General features: G+C 35.2%; 1 protein-coding gene across 1 annotated transcript; it reads right to left on the bottom strand.

Moving 5' to 3' along the window:
* Positions 1-762: 762 nt before the first annotated feature.
* Positions 763-20,545, bottom strand: MCEE (methylmalonyl-CoA epimerase). The gene is made up of 4 exons (XM_081290410.1): positions 20,393-20,545; positions 12,205-12,542; positions 10,123-10,287; positions 763-1,148 (listed from the first exon to the last, which is right to left on the bottom strand). The coding sequence occupies exons 1-4, from the start codon at positions 20,451-20,453 to the stop codon at positions 996-998; spliced, it is 717 nt and encodes a 238-aa protein (XP_081146536.1). The 5' UTR covers positions 20,454-20,545; the 3' UTR covers positions 763-995.
* Between the last annotated feature and the right edge of the window lie 61 nt (positions 20,546-20,606).

The following is a 20,606-nucleotide window of genomic DNA, read 5'->3' as shown; positions in this document are numbered from 1 at the left end:
AGTGCTGCGAAATACCTTGGTATAGAGGTATCTCTTTGCTATGCTTTCATTTCCTTTGGATATTTACCCAGAAGTGGGATAATTATATTTAATGTTCTTTCATATGGGGAAGCTAAAAAAAGTCAACTGAAAGTAGAATAATGATTATTAGGGTCTGGTAAATGCGAAGAGGGAAGATTATAGAAAAAGGAAGATTGGATTTGACCCATGCACACTGTGGGCATGTATGAAAATATCACACCAAACCCCATTAATATGTACAATTAATTTTAAAAATTAATTGTTAAAAATTAATTTAATAAATTAATGTGTTAAAATGAAAAAATAAAAAGCAAAAAATTTTAATTTAAAAATAAATTGTGGACTTTGGAAAATTGTTTTAAAAATTAAAAGCTTAGTTTTTAACATTCTTTTTTTTTTTTTTTTTAAGAGAGAGGAAAGGGGGGGAGAGAGAGAGAGAGAGAGAGAGAGAGAGAGAGAGAGAGAGAACTTATTTATTTATTTCTTTTAGTTCTCGGCGGACACAACATCTTTGTTGGTATGTGGTGCTGAGGATCGAACCCAGGCCGCACGCATGCCAGGGGAGCGCGCTACCGCTTGAGCCACATCCCCAGCCCAGTTTTTAACATTCTTGAAAACAGCTTTGTCTCAAATATGTCATGTAACTCTCAGGTATACTTTCATAACTCCTTTGTACATCTAATCTGCTTCACACAGCCACATCCATACCCTTTAAATAGATAACATACTGTACTCAATTACTATTTTAAATGGGAGTAATTTATTTCTATGAATATGATTTTAATAATTTTCCCTAAGCATTTAATAAACAAGGCTTTTTCCAAATCTAATTTATACATATGTATGTACATATATTAAATAATTTTAATATTTCTGTAATTTAGTCTTTAACTTTGGAAGCAGTACCATAATACATTTTGATAGTGTTTAAAAGGGCTTTTAGGGAAATTAATTAAGTTTCTTGCAAATATAAATCAAGCTTGCTCCAGTTCTATAAGAACTCCACCACAGTCTTTAGGATGGAGAAAAATAACTGGTTTTCCATGTGCTCCTATTTTGACTTCTTCACTTAGAATACGGATCTTCTTTTTTTTCAAATCCATCATCACTGCATTTATATTATCCACCTTGAAAAAAGAAATAAGAACATAAATAAGATCATAAATATAGCAAGTTATAGTATCATAAAGACTTAGAAACAACTTTGAGAACTTACACAGCATTATCTCCTCTATCTTTGGAAAAGACTATTCTTAAGCCACCACATGAAATGAAAGCAGGGCTAGGGTGTAGCTCAGTGGCACAGTGCTTGTCTAACATGCATGAGACTCTTGAGTTCAAGAACCAGGATGGGGAAAAAATAATGAAAAATAAACTCAAACAGAGAAGTAAATGAAGTTACTAAATCTTAGGTGAGCAATTGTAATGCCATAAAAAACTCATTGTGGGTAAATGTTACCCGTTATAACTTAAATAGTATGTCCTTCTCTTTATCATAGTTTCTTCTGGAAGTAATATTGGTGATTTTGAACAAATTGTTTTTTCCTGAGAACCTTGTGTTCCTCAAACCAAGGAAATGAGGAGGCTGTAGTTTGGACCTTAAGTATCTTCCAAAGATCCACATGGTAAAAGTTTGAATCTTGGGGTAGTGCTATTGTGAGGTGGCAGAGCTTTTAGGAGATGGAAATTAGTGGGAAATCTTCAGGTAATTGGAAATGTACTCTTGAAGGGGACAGTAGGACCTCAGTCCCTTCCTCTTCCTTTCTCTCTTCAGCTCCTTAGCCATGAGGTGAGCAGTTTTTCCACTGCCGTGTATTTTGTATTTCCTGCCAGGACATGCTGCTTTGCCACAGGCCCAAAAGCATTGGGGCTAACCAACCATGAACTGAAACCTCAAAAACTGTGAGTCAGAATAAACCTTTTTTCTTTATAAAATTATTATTTCAGATATTTATTTGATATAGTGATGGAAAGCTAACAATAGTCCTACCATATAAATTGACGGATTAAAATGAGATAACAGAGTTTTCCCCTCCCAAATTAATTGGTTATTAACTCTGAAATTTAAACTTGAAATACATAAAAAATCATTATTAAACTGCTATCAAAATATAGGCTGGGGTTGTGGCTCAAGCGGTAGCGCCCTCGCCTGGCACGCGTGCAGCCTGGGTTCGATCCTTAGCACCACATACATACAAAGATGTTGTATCCGCCGAAAACTAAAAAAAAAAAAAAAAAAAAAAAAAAAAAATTTTAAAAATTCTCTCTCTCTCTCTCTCAAAAAAAAAACTCCTATAAAAATGTTATTCTTATTCTAAAAAATCGAGAATTTTTTTATAATTTTGTAATTCTCTTCTAAATTATTTCTATTTGCTTCATATTTATTTGCAGTCTAGGAAATAATAAAGAAATGATCCTCCTCTATCTTGGAAAGTCAGCCTCTCAGACAGGGAACCTGGAAATGGGTTAAATGACCACATTCCCAGGCAGTCTGAACTCACCCTAGAATTCAATGACTTAATAGCATTCCAAATATCAAAAGTGGAGGTGTATGGGGGGGGGGTAGCAGAGGATAATAGAAGACTGATTTCCCACCACACAGATCTAACATGTTAATATTTATGTAATCTTATTTCCAAAGAACCAAAGGTTGTATATTGAATTCTAAAACTGACCAAACAACTAGTGAGAATACTAAATGTTACCATAAACTATGACTTCTTCATATGATATACATTCTACTTGTATTCCTATAATGTTTTAAAACTCCTAGTCATGCCTACATAATGACTATGTTCATTTCATGTTAATTTGTATGGTAGCTGTTCTATTCTCATTTTTTTCTAAAAAGAACATGCATGAGCTGGTTGAGTGAGTGGCCACGGCCACTGGATCATTCTTCGGAAAATTAGTCCTCACCAAAGTCAGGCATTGTCAATTTTATTTTTTAAAATAGTTTTTTAGTTATAGGTAGACAAAATACCTTTGTTTTATTTTTTTAAATTTTTTTTAGTTATACACGGTCACAATATCTTTATTTTGTTTATTTATTTTTATGTGGTGCTGAGGATCGAACCCAGGGTCTCACATGTGCGAGACGAGCACTCTACCATCGAGCCACAACCCCAGTCCCACCTTTATTTTATTTATTTACATGAGGTGCTCAGGATTGAACCCAGTACCTCACACGTGTTAGGTAAGTGCTCAACCGCTGAGACACAACCTCAGCCCTTTACCTTATTTTTAAAAATTTCTATAAATATTGTTGAGCTTTGTTCTGATTGTTAGATGGAATTGGAACAGTCTCTAGTCTAGACTAGTTTCTCTTACTCCTGAAAGCACTTTTGAATACTCTACCCACTGCCCCCATGTATTTCAAGGTTTTTCCACTATGACTGGCAAGAACAAACCACTCCACCTCTGTGTGATATTTGTTCCCTCTGATCCTTTCAGAGGGCTCTGCGTTCAGCAACAGGTAGCTTCCTAACATGCATCCCTAACCTGATTCTCAGATGGTGATGTGAAAGGCTATAGATCTCTGGAGCATCTATGCAGCTCTCTCCTTTTAGCACATTACATTATCAACTCCAAGAACCAAGAACGAAGAACCAAGGCTTCCTCAGACTCCCAACTTCTAGGTTCTCAGTTTGGCAAAACTGTGAAGTTCCACTGGATTCCCCTGTCCTGCAAGGAAGACTTGGAAACTCTTCAGCCATATCTGGTTGAGAAATTGCAAGCGTCCTTTTATTTGCTTCCCCTCTCTCAGGGGATTATGTTTCTTTGCTGCTTGACATTCAATGCCAGACAACCACTCTTTGGTATACTTTGTTTACATTGTTTCAAGGAGGAGGATAAACTGCTCTCTGTTATTCCACCTTAGCTGAAATTAGAATTCTAAATTGTAGGGATTTTTGGTTATTACTTAACCAGTGTTATTACATGTTATTCTATAATTTTTGTGTCTTTTTTCTGATTGCTTAAATGATTTGACCTTCATCCTGGTTTTCAGCTTGATGATGGTATGCTTAAGTTTTTTGTTTTATTGCGTTTGTCCTACTTGGGGTTGCTGAGCTTAATGAATGTATGGGTTGATATCTTACATCAGATTGGTAATGTCCTTGTTGACTATTCAATTATTGCTTCTATTTTATTTTTCTCTTGCCTTCCTTTCCAGGACTCCACCCTGTGCTAGAACTTTTGACCACATTCTTCATCTCTCTTATGCTCTCTCTTTTCTTTTCCTTTCATAGTGTTTTACCCTGCCCCACCCCTCTCCATATTTTTTGCCTCTTGATTTTTGGACTTCTAGCCTAGAGGATAGGCTAGAACCATGAGAGGATAAATTTTTGTTATGCTAAGCTGCTGAGTTTGTGGTGATTCTTTACGAGAGACGAACTCTAGATAGGGCAGAGGGGTTGGAGGGGCAGGGAGATGGCATGGGGTTATTAATGATGGTGGAATGTGATAATCATTATTATCCAAAGTACAGGTATGAAGACATGAATTGGTATGAATATAGTGTGTATACAACCAGAGATATGAAAAATTGTGCTCTATATGTGTAATAAGAATTGTATGGGCTGGGGTCGTGGCTCAGCAGTAGAGCACTCGCTTAGCACTTACAAGGCCCTGGGTTCGATCCTCAGCACCACATAAAAAATAAACAAACAAATAAAATAAAGATATTAAAAATTTGGGCTGGGGATGTGGCTCAAGCGGTAGCGCACTTGCCTGGCATGTGCGGGGCGCTGGGTTCGATCCTCAGCACCACATAAAAATAAAATAAAGATGTTGTGTCCACCAAAAACTATAAAATAAAAATTCTCTCTCAAAAAAAAAAAAAGAATTGTAATGCATTCTGCTGTCATATATAAATAAGAAAGTAAAAAAAAAGAACTCCAGGAAACTCATACAATAACTATATATGTGTACTGAAACTGAATAATTAAGGACACTAATATGACTCTACATTGTGTACAACCAGGGAATTGTAATGTTGTGCTCTATTTGTGTACAATGAATTGATATGCATTCTGCTGCCATGTATAACTAAGTAAAACAAACAAACAAAAAAATAACTCTAATATCAGATGGTGAGTGCCAAGTTTTTCATATATACATACTCAAGTTGGGATTCGGAGCTATGTAGAGAAGCAAGGGAAAGGTCAGAGTGATTCAAGTGATAGAGTTGGAGACATCAGTGTAAATTCATGAGCTTATGTTATTTTGTGAGCCCAACATGGTTTACATATAGAAATATTTACACATAAGTTTAAATGTACAGTATATAAACACATATTTCCTTCCTGTGTTACTTCAAAGGGCCTAGACCAAAGATACACCAGCAGCAATGAGCACACCTAGAGAGCCCATCTTGGTTTCTAACACCATTTTCCAGTAATAAGAACCAAAGCTTCTTAGAGAAACAACTGGTTCTAGAATTAGGGTAAGGAATATGAGTTTGGAGAACCTTGTAGTCCCAGGAAATAAGGAAATTCTCAAAAAAAAAAAAATCATAGGGTATGCCAAAGGGACACAAGTGCCAAACAAAAGAGTTTTTCAATGGTCAAAGCTAAAATGATTTGAGGGATAAAGTATAAAATAAATATCCACAAGCACATATTGATACAACTATCTACTCCTGAAGTGTGGACATCCCATAATGACCTCCTTCCAAAGAGCACAGTATGAAAGAGAAAGAAAAAAAAAAGTAACTTTACAGTGAAGACATCTGACAATACCGCCTCAATTAGGAGATGAGGGTTCATATCAACAGTGACAAGTCATGTTGATAGGATTTGTCCTGATGGGATGTGATGATAATGGTACTTCATCTCTGTGGTCTTCCTTCCCAGAATAACCTCATTTAATCAGAAGAAAAAAATACAAATATCAAGTGGGGGATAGTTTACAAAATATCTGGCCAGAAGTCCTCAAGAGTATCTAGGTCATCAAAAACATGGAAAGTCTGAGAAACTATCATAGGCAAGAGGAGACATGATTATGTGATGTGTGATCCTGGAGGGGATTCTGGAACAGAAAAAGGATGCTGGAAAGAAGAATGAAATTGTGGCATTTGCTGGTAAATGGATGGAACTGGACAATATCATGATAAGCAAAACCAGCCAATCTCAAAGAACCAAAGGTTGAATGTTTTCTTTGATATTTGGATGATAGTTCACAATGGGGGGGGTGGCTAGGGAAGAATAGAGAGAATTTGAAATAGACAGAGGGAGGAGAGGGATATGGGGGTTAGGAATGACAGTAGAATGAATTAGACATATATGCAATTCTATGTGTATATATGATTACATGGCTGGTGTAACTGTACAACTGAAGAATGAGAAGTTATACTCCATCTATGTATGATGTCAAAATGCATTCTACTGTCATGTATAACCAGAAAAAAAAAGGATGCTGGGTAAAAACAAAGGAAGTCTGAATAATGTACATTAGTGTACTATAATAGATCATTATTTATTCATTAATGGTGACAACTGCACCATATTAATGTTAAGATGTTAATATTTTTTAAAGAATCGGAGGAGATTAATCACTATATGTAATGAGTGAATCTTATTAGAATACTGATTAGAACAAGTCAACTACAAAAAGACACGGGTAACTCAATCTCGAAAATTTGATTTACAAATTGTGTATAGATGTCTTTAAAGATTTACCTCTAATTTTGATCAACAGGATAATGCCATTATGGTTATTTACTTCTTAGAGATACAAACTGAATAGGGGCAAAATGAAGTTGCAAATTACTAAAAGTTTTAATAAAGGGGAAAGAAAGATGGTGTGGATTTTGAATCCGGATGATGGATATTTGGAGGTTCATTACATTATTTTTTCTACTTCTTGTATGTTTGAAATTTTTCATAATATAATCATGAGTCTTTTCATATTGCCCTTTTGGTAACTTCTGTTTTCTTCATGAATGTTCAACTTAGAGAACATTCTACTTAAGTATAAATATGTAGAATTCTGATGCTCAGGACTTATCCTCTAAGATTTAAATTAGGTTTATTTTTTTACATGCCTAATTAACATTAGACTGGCATCTTTATTTGTTACTATTTCTATCACTAACTTTGATTTTAAAGATCTTGTATCGTATTAATTCTTCTCTTAGTGTTGCTATAAAATTTACAATTCTTTAAGAGTACTCTGAATGTTTTGTTTGGTGGTAATAAAAAGAATGGAAGAAAAATGTCTTAATTTTCTGAGCTGAAAGTACATTCGATAGTTATAAGAAATGCAAAGCAATTTTATTTGAGAAATTAAGTCTTAGAAATGTGTTTTCAGTCTTTTAAAAGTGCTTTTATAGTCTGTCAAACAATCAAAGTTGTGCATCAGATAACTCTCTAAAGCCTTAAGTGTCATTAATGAAAATGTGGGCAGATTCTCACTTCAAATTCTTGTGTGTGAGTTTATACTGATTTTCTTTGTCATTGTATATTAAGTGGCAATAATCCAAATTAAAAATGTTTGGATTATTATGATCAGAATTCAGAATCTTCTTTGGTCTTATATCTTCTTTGTGCTCAGCTGCCCCATCTAAAGATGGCAATGCAATTTTGTTTGTTGGAAGGAAAGTCATTTTGTTAATAACATCTTTTAATCTTAAGTTATGTAACTCTAGTTTTATGAACAAGTAAACTTTTATGAACAAGTAATAAAGTGCCACTTTTAATAGTGCTTTAAATTTTGATTGACTTAATAAACAGGCTATTATTTTACATAGAATTATAATGGTGTAAATTCATGTCAATAATGAATGAATCCAATACTCAAATTCATTTCAATCTATGAAAGTTAAGATGAAATGTTGGCATTAAATATTTACGTTGCAATTGTCTCTCCCCTAAAGCTAAAAACTAAGTGAATTACACAAACCTAACACTGTTCTTACTTTGCAAGTTTTAGAAGTTTTTATGTTTTCTTGGGAATTATTTCAGAATGTGTATGTTACCTTAAGTTTGCATGGTTTCTATACAGTCTAGTGATTGTTACGGACAGTATTTCCCAAATACTCATCTCCCCTGAAATGTTCACCAGTTGAAAAAACCTTTTTTTTTTTTTTTAAAGGAAAAACTAAAAAATAAACCTGTAGATTTATTTAATTGATAAGTATCTTAGTTTGTATCTTGAATGGGCCCTCAAGACCCTGTATAAAGGATTGGACCCCAAGTGATGTCACTACTGGAAGGTGGTAGAACCTTTAAGAGGTGGGGTCTAATGGAAGGAAGTTAAGTCATTAGGAGCCTATTCTTGAAGGGGATATTGGAACCCCACCCTTCCTCATTTTTTTCTTCTCTCTTTCTTATGTTTTGCTTCCTGGCTGCCATAAAGTGAACAGGCTTCCTTTGGAATCTGCTCCCAACATGATGTTCATTGCCACCACAGGCCCAAAGTAACAGGCCCCAGTGACCATGATCTGAAATCTATAAACCATGAGATAAAATAAATCTTTCCTTCTTTTTTTTTTTTTAAAGAGAGAGTGAGAGAGGGGAGAGAGAGAGAGAGAGAGAGAGAGAGAGAGAGAGAGAGAGAGAGAATTTTTAATATTTATTTTTTAGTTCTCGGCGGACACAACATCTTTGTTGGTATGTGGTGCTGAGGATCAAACTTGGGCCGCACGCATGCCACCGCTTGAGCCACATCCCCAACCCCAAATCTTTCCTTCTTGTAAGTTGATTTTCTTAGGTACTTTGTCACAATGATGGAAAGATGACTGATACAACGGGATTCTTTTATTCCAAAAAGATTTCTCACTTCATTACTTTTTTTTCCCTCTCTCTCTCTCTAATAAAATGCCCTTTCTTTTGGAAAATGTTAGTATTGGATGGTGGTTTTAGTAGCACAGAAAGTTAAAAATCTCACCAAATGGTCCATTTTGTTTTGCTGTGTTCTCTGAAAATTTTGTCATACTATAAAATCCACACACGTGGGAACCTATGATACAGAGTTCACTAGTAGAAGTATTTATTCCTGGGGTTTATTGTAAGCTGAAGCCAAAATGAGAAGAGACTTTTGTGTGTGTGTGTGTGTGTGTGTGTGTGTGTGTGTGTGAGATGGGATCTTACAATGTTGCCCAGGCTGGCTTATAACACCTTGGCTCAACAGAGGGCTCCTGCCTCAGACTGCCCTGTAGCTTGGACTCTAGGCACCATATCACCATACCTGGCTACAAAGGATTTTTTTTTTTTTTGTAAAGTGCTCGTCTAGCATGTGTGAGGCACTGGGTTTGATCCTCAGCACCACATAAAAATAAGGATTTTTTTTTTTAAAGGGGTAATTTCTGTCTTCTTGAATGAAGACCATATCCTAGCATGCGGAAAAGAATTTACCTCATTAGTCTTTTATTTTAAAGTTATAAAATTTTCCTTTCATTTGGCATACGTGCTCAATGAAAAAAATTGTAAAACACACAAGTCATTGATTTTGTGACCACTTGGAAAATAAGAGCATTTCTTTACATTTTGCTATGTTTTTTCTTTTGTTGTTGGTTTTTTTTTTTTTTTCTTTTTTTGGTGTTACGGGTTGGACCCAGAGGCGCTTTACTACTGTGCTACATCCCCAGTCCTTTTTTATTTTTTATTTTTAGGCAGGGTCTCATTAAGTTGCCCAAGTTGGCATAGAACTTGCAATTCTCCTGACTCATCCTTCTGAATAGTTGGGACTATAGGTACATGGCCACACCTGGCATTTAGATCATCTTGAAGCTGTTTGTCCTGTATTCTCTCTGTGCCTTCTCTTCCCTCTGACTAGTAAATAGTGATGCCTGGAACAATCCTGTCAGTCATATATTACAGATGACAGAGTTTCCCCATCACTGGGACAGCTCACTTTTAGACTGAGAATAAGAAAATAAAATCTCTAGTTAAGCCATTATTTTTTGTGCATGTTGTGGAATGATGATAGATGGATGTCAGGCTAAAGTAGCAAACAACCACTTTGCATATTTTTTCCTATTACCTACCTTTATTTTATACTTATATACATTATTATTTCTCCCTTTTGATCTCTACTTTTGAATTTGCTGTTACTTTACTGAACTTCACTTTTCTTTACTTCACTGAACTTCTAACTTACACAGTCAGCCTCCTTTGAAGGCATAGGCTCTCTTGATGTAGAACCCAGATAGTACAGTGTGGGAGAGAGGAGAGTAGATTCAAAGGCAGATGGTCCTGTTCTCATCCTGTGGGGCTTACACAAACCCTCGGGTCCACTGATAAAACCTGCAGCCAAAGTAACCTCCTAAGAATGAAATAGAGACTAAATATTAGACTTTGTATAGTTCTAATACCTTATAGCTCCCCCACCTCAAATTTTTTTTTGAGAGAGAGAGAGAGAGAGAGAGAGAGAGAGAGAGAGAGAGAGAGAATGAATATGAATTTTTTTAAAAAATCTTTTTATTATAATTACTTATTTTTATGTGGTGCTGAGGATCGAACCCAGTGCCTCACGTGTGTGAGGCAAGTGCTCTGCCACTGAGCCACAACCCCAGCCCCGAGAGAATATTGTTAATATTTATTTTTCAGTTTTTTAGGTGGACACAACATCTTTATTTTTTAATTTTCATGTGGTACTGAGGATCGAACTCAGCGCCCCGCGCATGCCAGGCGAGCACGTTACCACTTGAGCCACATCCCTAGCCCCCCCCGCCACTTCAAATTTTAAGCTCAGGTAATACAATGAAAGCAAATGGCCTCATGGCTGAGAGTGCAGACCCTAGAATCAGAACAAATTTGGGTTTGAACCCCAGCCTTGCCACCTACAACTAATGCTATTGTGGGCAAGTTAACAAAATATGTTTTCTTACTTGTTAAATGGGGTTAATAGCACCCTCATGGATTAGTTATGAGAATTAAAGAAAATAACGAATGTTTAGTACTTCATATACTGCAAAAGATACTCAGTAAGTATTAGTTGTTATAACTCTATGTCTTTCCACATGCTAGTCCCTCTGCCTGGAACACCTTTTTCCTCTTATTCATCTGGGGAATCCCTTCACAGTCATTGTAACTCATGCTCTATAAGAACGTTCCCAGCTCCTTGGCCTGGTAAGAATGATCAATACTTCCCTTTGTTTGGGCACTGAGAAGACACATATGTTAATCTTAATCTTAAATCATATATTAATATTAAACTAATCACAGTATAATTTACTTATTTAAATATCTGTTCCTTCTAACTGTGAACATGGTCCATGTTGCATTCATTGCTAAATCTTAAGTACGCAGAACAGTCTATATCATAGGTTCTCATATGTGTTTGAGACAACAAACTGAATACATCCTTAACTTCATTCTACAATCGACCCACCTTTCTTCTGGGTTAGGAATGAGACCTAAATATTAATTATCTCACTATTATTATCAATAGATTTGTCTTACTAAATTAGTTTAAATTGAAGCCTAATTGGCATTGCTGGTATTTTAAAAGGCAGTTATCTGAACATGAATTTCTACCGATAAATGTTCTATAATGAAAATGCTCTCATCTAACATTTCTTAGTGTTTTCTCAGAAATTGTTAGCAAATGCAATTTAGAAAATCTTAAAAATCACAGTAATTGAAAATGTACTGCTTTTATAAAAGGAAGAAGTTATTAAAATTTTAAGGACAGAAAATAATTATAAGAATACTTTAGGCAGGGAGTATAGCTCAGTAGTAGAGTGCATGCTTAGCTTATATGAGGCCCTGGGTTCAATCCCCTGTACCAAAAGAAAAAAGAAAAGAATACTTTGCATGTGTATGGAAATTCTTACCCTATAAAATCTTTCACCAGCTTCTCCTATTTGCCTATGATAGTGAAAACAATTACATTCCTATTACATGGGAAAACATTTACTATAGATAAAACCTAGAGTAAAGATTATGTTTTACCCATCTTTGGTGGCCTTTTCAGTGGTGGTTGAATCTAGATTTCAATTAAATACATTATTTTTACAGTTTTCTAGAAGGAAAGAGAATACACACACACACACACACACACACACACGCAAACACACATGTGTGTTTGCGTGTGTGTGTATTCACCTTTGAAGATTTTTATTTCCTTTAAAGAACTTAATAAAATTTTTGATGACAGTGACTATATGTTGTCTTAAAAAGTAAAACACATTTTGTTAATGAGAGATTTAAAATACCAACAATAAAATAATAAAAATACCTCAATGCAGATGTGATGCATTCCTCCAGCCTTGTTTTTCTGCAGAAATCCTGCAATTGGACTGTCATTTCCCAGTGGATGAAGCAATTCTATCTTGGTATTTCCCAGGTTGACAAAAACAACAGATACTCCATGTTCAGGAAGAGGGACCACCTCACTTACGTGGGCCCCCAAAATATTCTGATAAAATGCTGTGGACTTTTTCAAATCTGGCACTGCAATGGCTACATGATTGAGTCGACTAAGATTCCATACAGGATCTGCCACCTGATGCAAGGACTGTGATGCAGAAAAACTTCTCACTGCTGGAACTGGATTTAGGAATTTTGAAAAACACCCTGAAAAATTGAACAGTCATTGGTATCCTTCTTTTGAGAATTAATGCATTTCAAATTATAATTTTAAAAAAACTAAACAAATAATACATAAGAAAATTAATTATTTAATGTTTATTCTTTTAATTATTGAAATTAACTCAGGGGAAATAAATGGAAAAACTTATGTTAAAATTACTCTGTGCTGCCCAGAATTAAAAAGCTAATTGTCCAAAATTAAGAAAAGTAATTCTGAGCTAAGCACAGTGGTGCAAGCCTGTAATCCCAGCAACTCAGGAGGCTGAAGCAAGAGAGAACAAGTTCAAGATCAACTTCAGCAACTTAGAGAGGCTGTCTTAAAATAAAAAGGGCTATGGTATTGCTCAGTGGTAGAGGGTCTCTGGATTCAATTCCTACTATTATACACACACACACACACACACACACACACACTGCTAATTCTGAACTTCAATTGGATTTTGAACAAAGAATGACACTTTTTATAATCATTTATATTTACTGGTAACACTTGAAGTATAATGGCATATTAAGAATTACTTGTTAAACTCTGAAGGGGTTAAGTCTGAATGTAACAGTGATACAACATACACTTAATGATAAAAGCAAGCCACTTTCTTTCCCACCTAAACACAATTTTTTGTTTATAATCTGTAATAAAGTCATGAAATGCGTATCTACACAATACTTTTTTAATGTGTATTTTACTTGAATGATTATCAACCAAGGAAAATATATCATTGTTGGGAGGATAAGCAAAGATCAAGGCAATAGTTAATTTATGAGAATTTCCTCTGACACCAGACTTTTTGTCATTTTGAAGGATTAGAGGCAGAACTTTGCTAATCTCCTTTCATTCAGTTGAAACCTCCTTTCATTCAGTAACTGAAGAAGGCTGCAAGACTTTCCCATTCCCACAAACAGAATGAAAAATACATAAATGTATGAAGTCTAAATATAATTATGTAAAACTATATCACTTAATAACTTGGTATGAAATAGCAAGATGAAGATCATATACAGTATTTTTTTAAACAATAGGTGGGTAGTGAAAAAAACTTTACATAGTACCAAGTACAGCACAGCTATAGCTAATAAAATACCTCTTAACTGAAATTTTCTTTAGGAAGAAAATTAAAGTGATACTATTTTGTTTTATTTAACCTGATACACTGTAAGTCAGGAGAAGTCAAAATTCAGCCTAAGATGGTCTTCTACCCTGCCCCAGTTTATATTATGGGTTACTGAAATACTTAAAGGTTCTCATTACCAATAGGGCAATATAGTTCTATTTTATAGACTCACTGCTATTATGAAATCCAAATGTATTACAACTCAGCATATATATACGCACACACACACACAAACTCAGCATACACACACACATACACACACACACACATATATATAAATGTACAACTGAAATGAAATTACATAAAAAGAATACCCAATCCTTATATAATGGCATAAAATTAAAAAAATAAAAATAAATGAAAAAAGAATACCCAATCTTTACTACAAGTGATGTGCTTTTTTATCCATCATTTGTTATTTCAGATTTTAAAAAAATTAGTATTACCCACTAAATATGTAACTTTGTTTGTTGTGTAGACAGTTGGTGCCCAAACAATACAGTACCGGACATACATATACAACAAATCCATCCATTCTTATTGTTATTGATATATAATGATGATTTTCTAGCTGAGTGGCACAAGGGATTTTCTGCAGAGATGTGGTGATAATGAACTTTACAAAGACTAACAACCAACAAAATCATTGCAAGCTGCTCCTCCTTTCTTTCTTCTCATGTTTACTGTATGTGCAACTCGCAATGGAAGTTTAATGAAGTATTTATATTATAAAAAAATTGTATAAAGGATTAACGAGCTTTTGGGTAGTATGCACACTACTGTCATTGAAAGTTTAAGGGTATGTCAAATACTGTGCTGGTATCTGGATTGTCCTTAACAGAATTACTTCTATAAGAGATGGAGCAGGTAGAGATCCTTGACTAATATAATTAATTAATATAATATAAAATAATTAATATAACACTATCATAACCATTTGAATATACAGACATGTTAAAGGAACAAATTATAGGATATTTAAATGAAAGCAAAGTTTTATACCCTATGCCACTTTGCTTTAGGAATACTGAAAAAACTCTTGTCACTGAAAATGAAGGCCAATTCATGTTATTTGAAGCCTCACTGTAGAATTCCTCTATAACTATTTTATCATTTGATTTACCAGGACAGGTTTTTTTTTAATAGAAAACAAAATCTGCTTTATATGTTAGAGAGACCACAGCATTTTTCATATTGTAAAAATTTAAGATTTTGAAGCCACCTAGGTTTATCTTTTCTCTAGAGTTGGAAAATGGTTTCAGGAATACAATATAATTCTTTGTTGGTTTCTTTGGCCCCTAAGACATACATTCTAGAATTAGGATAGAAAAAAATACAGCAATACCAATGAAAATTCAATAATTTAGCTTCTTTAAAAGGAGAGGATAGAGCCAGGTACAGGGGTGCATGCCTCTCAGCAGCTCGGGAGGCTGAGGCAGGAGGATCATGAATTCAAAGCCAGCCTCAGCAAGGGTGAGGTGCTAAGCAACTCAGTGAGACCTTGTCTCTAAATAAAATACAAAATAGGGTTTGGGATGTGGCTCAGTGGTTGAGTGTCCATGAGTTTAATCCCTGGTACCAAAAAAAAAAAAAAAAAAAAAGGATAGGCTATAAAAATGGCCAACAAACATATCAGATATTCAATAATATTAGTGATTAAAGAAAAGCCAATCAAATCCATGATGAGATACTACTTCACAGCCACCAAGAAAAACAAAATAAGCAAGTGTTGATGAGTATGTAGAGAAACTGGAACCCTTGTATTTTGTTGATAAAAATGTAAAATGGTGCAGTTGTAAAGGGATGGTTTGTCAGTTCCTTAGAAAATTAAATTATCATATGACCCAGGAATTCCACACCTAAGTACCCCAAATAGCTGCAAACAGGAATTTAAAATCTTGTACACTAACAATCACAGTAGCAGCATTCCCAATAGACAAACAATGAAATATTATTCATATCTACATAAGGAAGTATCATCTGGATGTAAAGTATTCATACATGCTACAATGTGGATGAATGTATAATATATATGTAATATGTAACTAATATTAGTGATGGAAAGCTGGCATAAAAGGTCACATGCTGTATGATCCTAATTATATATAATATCTAGAATAGGTAAATCTATAGTGACAGAAGGCAAAACAATGGTTGCCAGAGGCTGGAAGGAGGAGGGAACAGAAACAACTGCTTAATATGAATGGGTTTACTTTTGGGGTGACAAAAATGTTTTGGAACTGGATAAAGGTAACAGCTGCACAACATTGCAAGTGTAATAAATACTGTTAAATTGTACATTTTTATTTCTCCCCAGGGCCAAGGATCTAACCCAGAGTCTTGTGTTTGTTAGTAACTGTATATTTTTTAATGGTTAATTTTATGTTATGTGAACTTTACCTTGATGTGGAAGAGGAAGATGAAAATGAGGAGGAATGATAACAATCCTAGCAGTAAAAATCTGTGGTAAAACTCTGTAGACCAAGCAAACTGGGTAAGGAACAGGGAATAAAGGCTTTTAAATAATATATGTGTGTGTATTATATATATTAGTGATTATTGATTAATTATGACAATACATACACACATACACATATATATTTTTTTTTCCAGTGTTACTGAGATATGATGGACAAATTGAAATTGCATGTACTGAAAGTTTTTAAATATGTATATAATGTGAAATGATTTTCACAAACTAATTTTTTTTCAAATATTTATTTTTTAGTTGTAGTAGGACACTATATTTTATTTTTATGTGTGCTGAGGATCAAACCCAGGGCCTTGAGCATCCTAGGCGAGGACTCTACCGCTGAGCCACAATCCCAGCCCCTCAAACTAACTTTTTTTTTTAAATATTTATTTTTTAGTTATAGGTAGACACAATATCTTTATTTTATTTTTATGTGGTGCGGGTGATCGAACCCAGTACCTCATGCATGGTAGGTGAGCACTTACCTCTGAGCCATAGCCCAACCCATCAAACTAACTTTTTAAAAACACATTATTTCATATTTTCACCCAACTGGTAGGAACTCTCAACTCTAGAATTAGATTTCTGTCTCTGAGCTCAGAAGGGTGCAGTACAATTGTATTGCTTTGAACTCCACAGTGGGTCATTTGTAATTATTCCAATAAGGGTTTTTTTTAATAAAAATAAACTACAAAGTGTAACTATGTGTGAATAAACATGTAAAATACTTGAAAATAGGAGGATTAAAAACCAAGAGTGTAAAGATGAATAATTATTTTAAAACAACTTACTTTCACACACATCAGAAATGTGGTATATGATATATATATATATATATTACTACAAAATCTAGTATGTTAACTCTTAATTCTTACCTTCCTGTGTATCAGTTCTCATTAATCATGTTCTTACTAATAACTTCTACTGTTTTGACTTAAAAATAACATGCCTTTCTTTCAGTTCAGATTTAGCATTTCAGATTAGGTTTTCCAGACAGTTTCCAAATAAATAAAGGTTTACCTTCAAGAGTTTATACTGAAATTCATTATGGGTACTTAGTATTTGAACAAATTAGATGTTAACTTTGTATATAAAGTGTCATAAAATTGTGACTAATCACTTGTAATAAGTTTTTCAACAGCTTTATCTCAACAGTTATATTTAGAAAACAGATTTGTAATTTACATATCATGAAGTTCACCAATTTGAGGTGTAAATTCAGTAGTTTTTAGAATATTTGCAAAGCTGTGCAACCTTCACATAATTTTCATTTTCACATTTAGATTTTAGGTTCAAGTATTATTATGTAAGAGGCAGTAGTGTGCCTTATGGTTAGGAATATGGGCTCTAGTGCTAGAATGTTCTAATTCAAACCTTGACCTTACCATTTAGTTGTGTTACTGAGCTAGTTACTCAACCACTCTATACCTGTATTTCTGCATATATAAAATGAAAACAGTATCTATCTCATAGGGAATGTCATAAAACTAAATGGTAAATATATATAAAGAGTTGAAAAAAGAGCCCAGCACAAAGTAAATAATAAATACCAAGAGTTACCATTACTGGCACCCTTAGAAAGGTTACATCAACAACTTGCTTACAAATGTAAGCATCTCTGACTACTAATGTACTTTATGCTTTTAAAGGATCCCATGAAAGTTAACTCTGTACCACCTCAGTCACAGTATTGCCCTTCTGCTACAATCTCATTCAATAGCTAAAATAACTTGTATACACAGTGCTTTTGTATTCACTGCTTCATTCATTAATGCAGTTTACTATTTTTCATGATAAGGAGACCACTCATCTCCTTTCTCTCTAGAAAATTGTGTGGGCTACAATTTGAGAACATTGTTGGTAGTAATTGAGTATTTAGCGATTGATATCATGTTGTAGTTTTGCTGTTGGGAGGTATTAGAAGCATAGTATTCTGTTTAATTTTTAGTGTAGAAATACAGATTTACCATTTTGCTGAGTTAAAATTAGTTGCTAATGATAACTCTCCAACATACACTGATCATGACTGGTAATTTTTGGAAACTTCTTTTAATATCATAAACAAATAGAAACTACACATTATGCCTTTATAAGAACCTATAAGCTGGCTATTATCCCCAAAGCTAGTATGTTCCAAATCATCTCTAGGTATTTTCTATATTTTGTTAACAGCTGGGATTTATTTATTTATTTATTTTTTTTAGAGAGAGTGAGAGAGGGGAGAGAGAGAGAGAGAGAATTTTTAATATTTATTTTTTAGTTCTCGGCGGACTCAACATCCTTGTTGGTATGTGGTGCTGAGGATCGAACCCGGGCCGCTGGCCTGGCATGCGAGCGTGCCACCAAACAGCTGGGATTTATTAATAGTGAAGTACAGAATCCCCTGGGGTAAAATCTGGCTGATTTTACCTGACCTTTCCAGTATAGGCCTGTGGGCTTATTTCATTGTTAAAGATTTATGCATCAATGTTCCTATGTAGTATTGTCTAAATCTGTAATCCTGCCTAACCAAACTGAAATTACAAATACTGATTTGGGAGTGTACCATGTGGTAGCCTGACTCATCATATTAGTGTTTGTAGCCATTGAAATAATGGTCACAAAGAATAATGAAGTGAGAATGTTATTTTATTTAATCCTCACAAAAATTCTATGCATTAGATAATATTATTTTCCTCATCTTTTTAGAAATAAGGAAATAGGCTAAACAGATCACAAGTGATTTTCCTCAATATCACAATAAATTGCAAAGTGGGGCCACTAGCCCTGGTCTGTCAAACATTGAAGTTGATGTCATTAAATGATTATGTTTAACTCTCATTCCTCTAAAATTCTTTACCATTCTTTCAATTCTCAGTTTTCAATGTCTTTGGCTTATGCAATTACCTAAGAGATGTCTTGCTAAGAAATAACAAGAAAGTTTTTTGTTTTATGAGTTTTTTACAAAGAGTTATGTGCAATGGTATGTGAGCTAAAATGCTGACCTGTATTTTGCCAAGGATATAAAGGCCAATAGTGTTAATTTGTTAACAAAATCTGAACATTATGTTAACTAGATATTCATTTTAACTGTGCTCAGTATTTTTTTCATGTGTATACAAATATTTCACTTTTTAAAACTGATTTAAGTTGAGACAGCTAAACCTACTAAGTACACTTTTTCTTTGCATATGGATGCTCATCATTTAACCTTGGACATGTTAGATAATTAAGAAATTCTGTGACTAATGAGAAAGGCTTGAGTGATCAATAAAGAACTGATCCAGTTTGAGATGGACTTCTATGGATGGCTAGGACTTCAGGTTTCAATAGGCTGACTACAGAGGACACTTTTTAGGAGAGAAACCTAACAAAACTTTATTCCCTGGGCTAGGGCTGCAGCTCAGTGGTGGAGCGCTTGCCTGTAAGCTGAGGCACTGGGTTCTATCTTCAGCACTACACAAAAATAAATTGATTGTGTCCATTTACAACTAAAAAAATTAAAAACCAAAACCAAAACCACTATTTCCTTGAACACTTTTGAAGGTGCTGGCTGAAGGATTTGCCACACTATGTTCAGGAGTAAGTCTGGTAATTATCACGTCGTACTTATATCAAATAGGAAATCTCAGATTAGGGGGGGAAATGCTTGCGTTTGTAAAGAGAGGAAGAGAAGAAAAAGAGGGAGGAGAAAGTGGGAAACTCAGAAAACTTGACCATTAGTCATCACAGATTCCATGTAGACATAAAGAAAAAAAAGTGGAGGTGGAGCGACCTTGAGGAGTTTCAAAATACTTCTCTGTTTATATAGAAGATGATAAATACACTAGGGCACGTGGGTAAGATATTTCTTTGGTATTCTTTACCCCACTGACTTTCAGTTGTTCCTGCAGGGGTTCCACGCTTGAATTCAGCTTAAGTCCACAGGACTTGCCCTCTTTTCTATATTTTCCCCAATTTCTTATGGTATGCGGTGAACACTCAGATTCTCCTCCATTTACTTCTTTCCTTTTCATCTGTCCCTGCCTTGCAGGTCCCACACACAGCTCACAGGGTGGCACACTAAGACACCCACCCCCGCCCTGCTCCCTCTGCTTTTAAGTGACTGCTGGCTAAGGTGCTGACAGAAGCTGCGAAAGGCGGCTCCGTAGGGCAGGACGCTTTAGACCCAGGTGGTTGGCCACCGGTGGTCTCCTCCGCCCCGGGCCTCCGGTTCGGCGCACACCGCCCCGCCCCGCCCCACGGTGATCCCAACGGTGCCCGGTATTCACCTACGGCCAACGCAGCCCCCGCCATGCCAGCCCCCGCCACTGCCGTCAACACACGCGCCATCTTGGGAAGCTACCTGCTAGGTCCCGACTGGCTGCAGAGCCGAGGAAGAAAGAGGGCGAGGGGCGGGGCCACGCGGCGAGGTGACTGGCTAGAGGCCTAAGGGGCGGGGAAAGGCGGCCAGGGGGCGTGGCGAGCGTGTTTGGATTCCTAGGG

This window comes from Spermophilus citellus (assembly GCF_964194105.1).
Source record: "Spermophilus citellus genome assembly, chromosome: 4".
Classification (NCBI taxonomy): Eukaryota; Metazoa; Chordata; class Mammalia; order Rodentia; family Sciuridae; genus Spermophilus; species Spermophilus citellus.
The sequence above is the reverse complement of the archived record's forward strand: the minus strand, read 5'-3'. Positions and strand labels throughout refer to the sequence as shown.

Coding starts and splice junctions, on each gene's coding strand:
- MCEE (XM_081290410.1), bottom strand. CDS start 20,453: ATGGCGCGTGTGTTGACGGCAGTGGCGGGGGCTGGCATGGCGGGGGCT. Junction 12,543..20,392: donor GGGGGCTGCGTTGGCCGTAG/GTGAATACCGGG, acceptor TCAATTTTTCAG/GGTGTTTTTCAAAATTCCTA. Junction 10,288..12,204: donor TGCATCACATCTGCATTGAG/GTATTTTTATTA, acceptor TTTCATTCTTAG/GAGGTTACTTTGGCTGCAGG.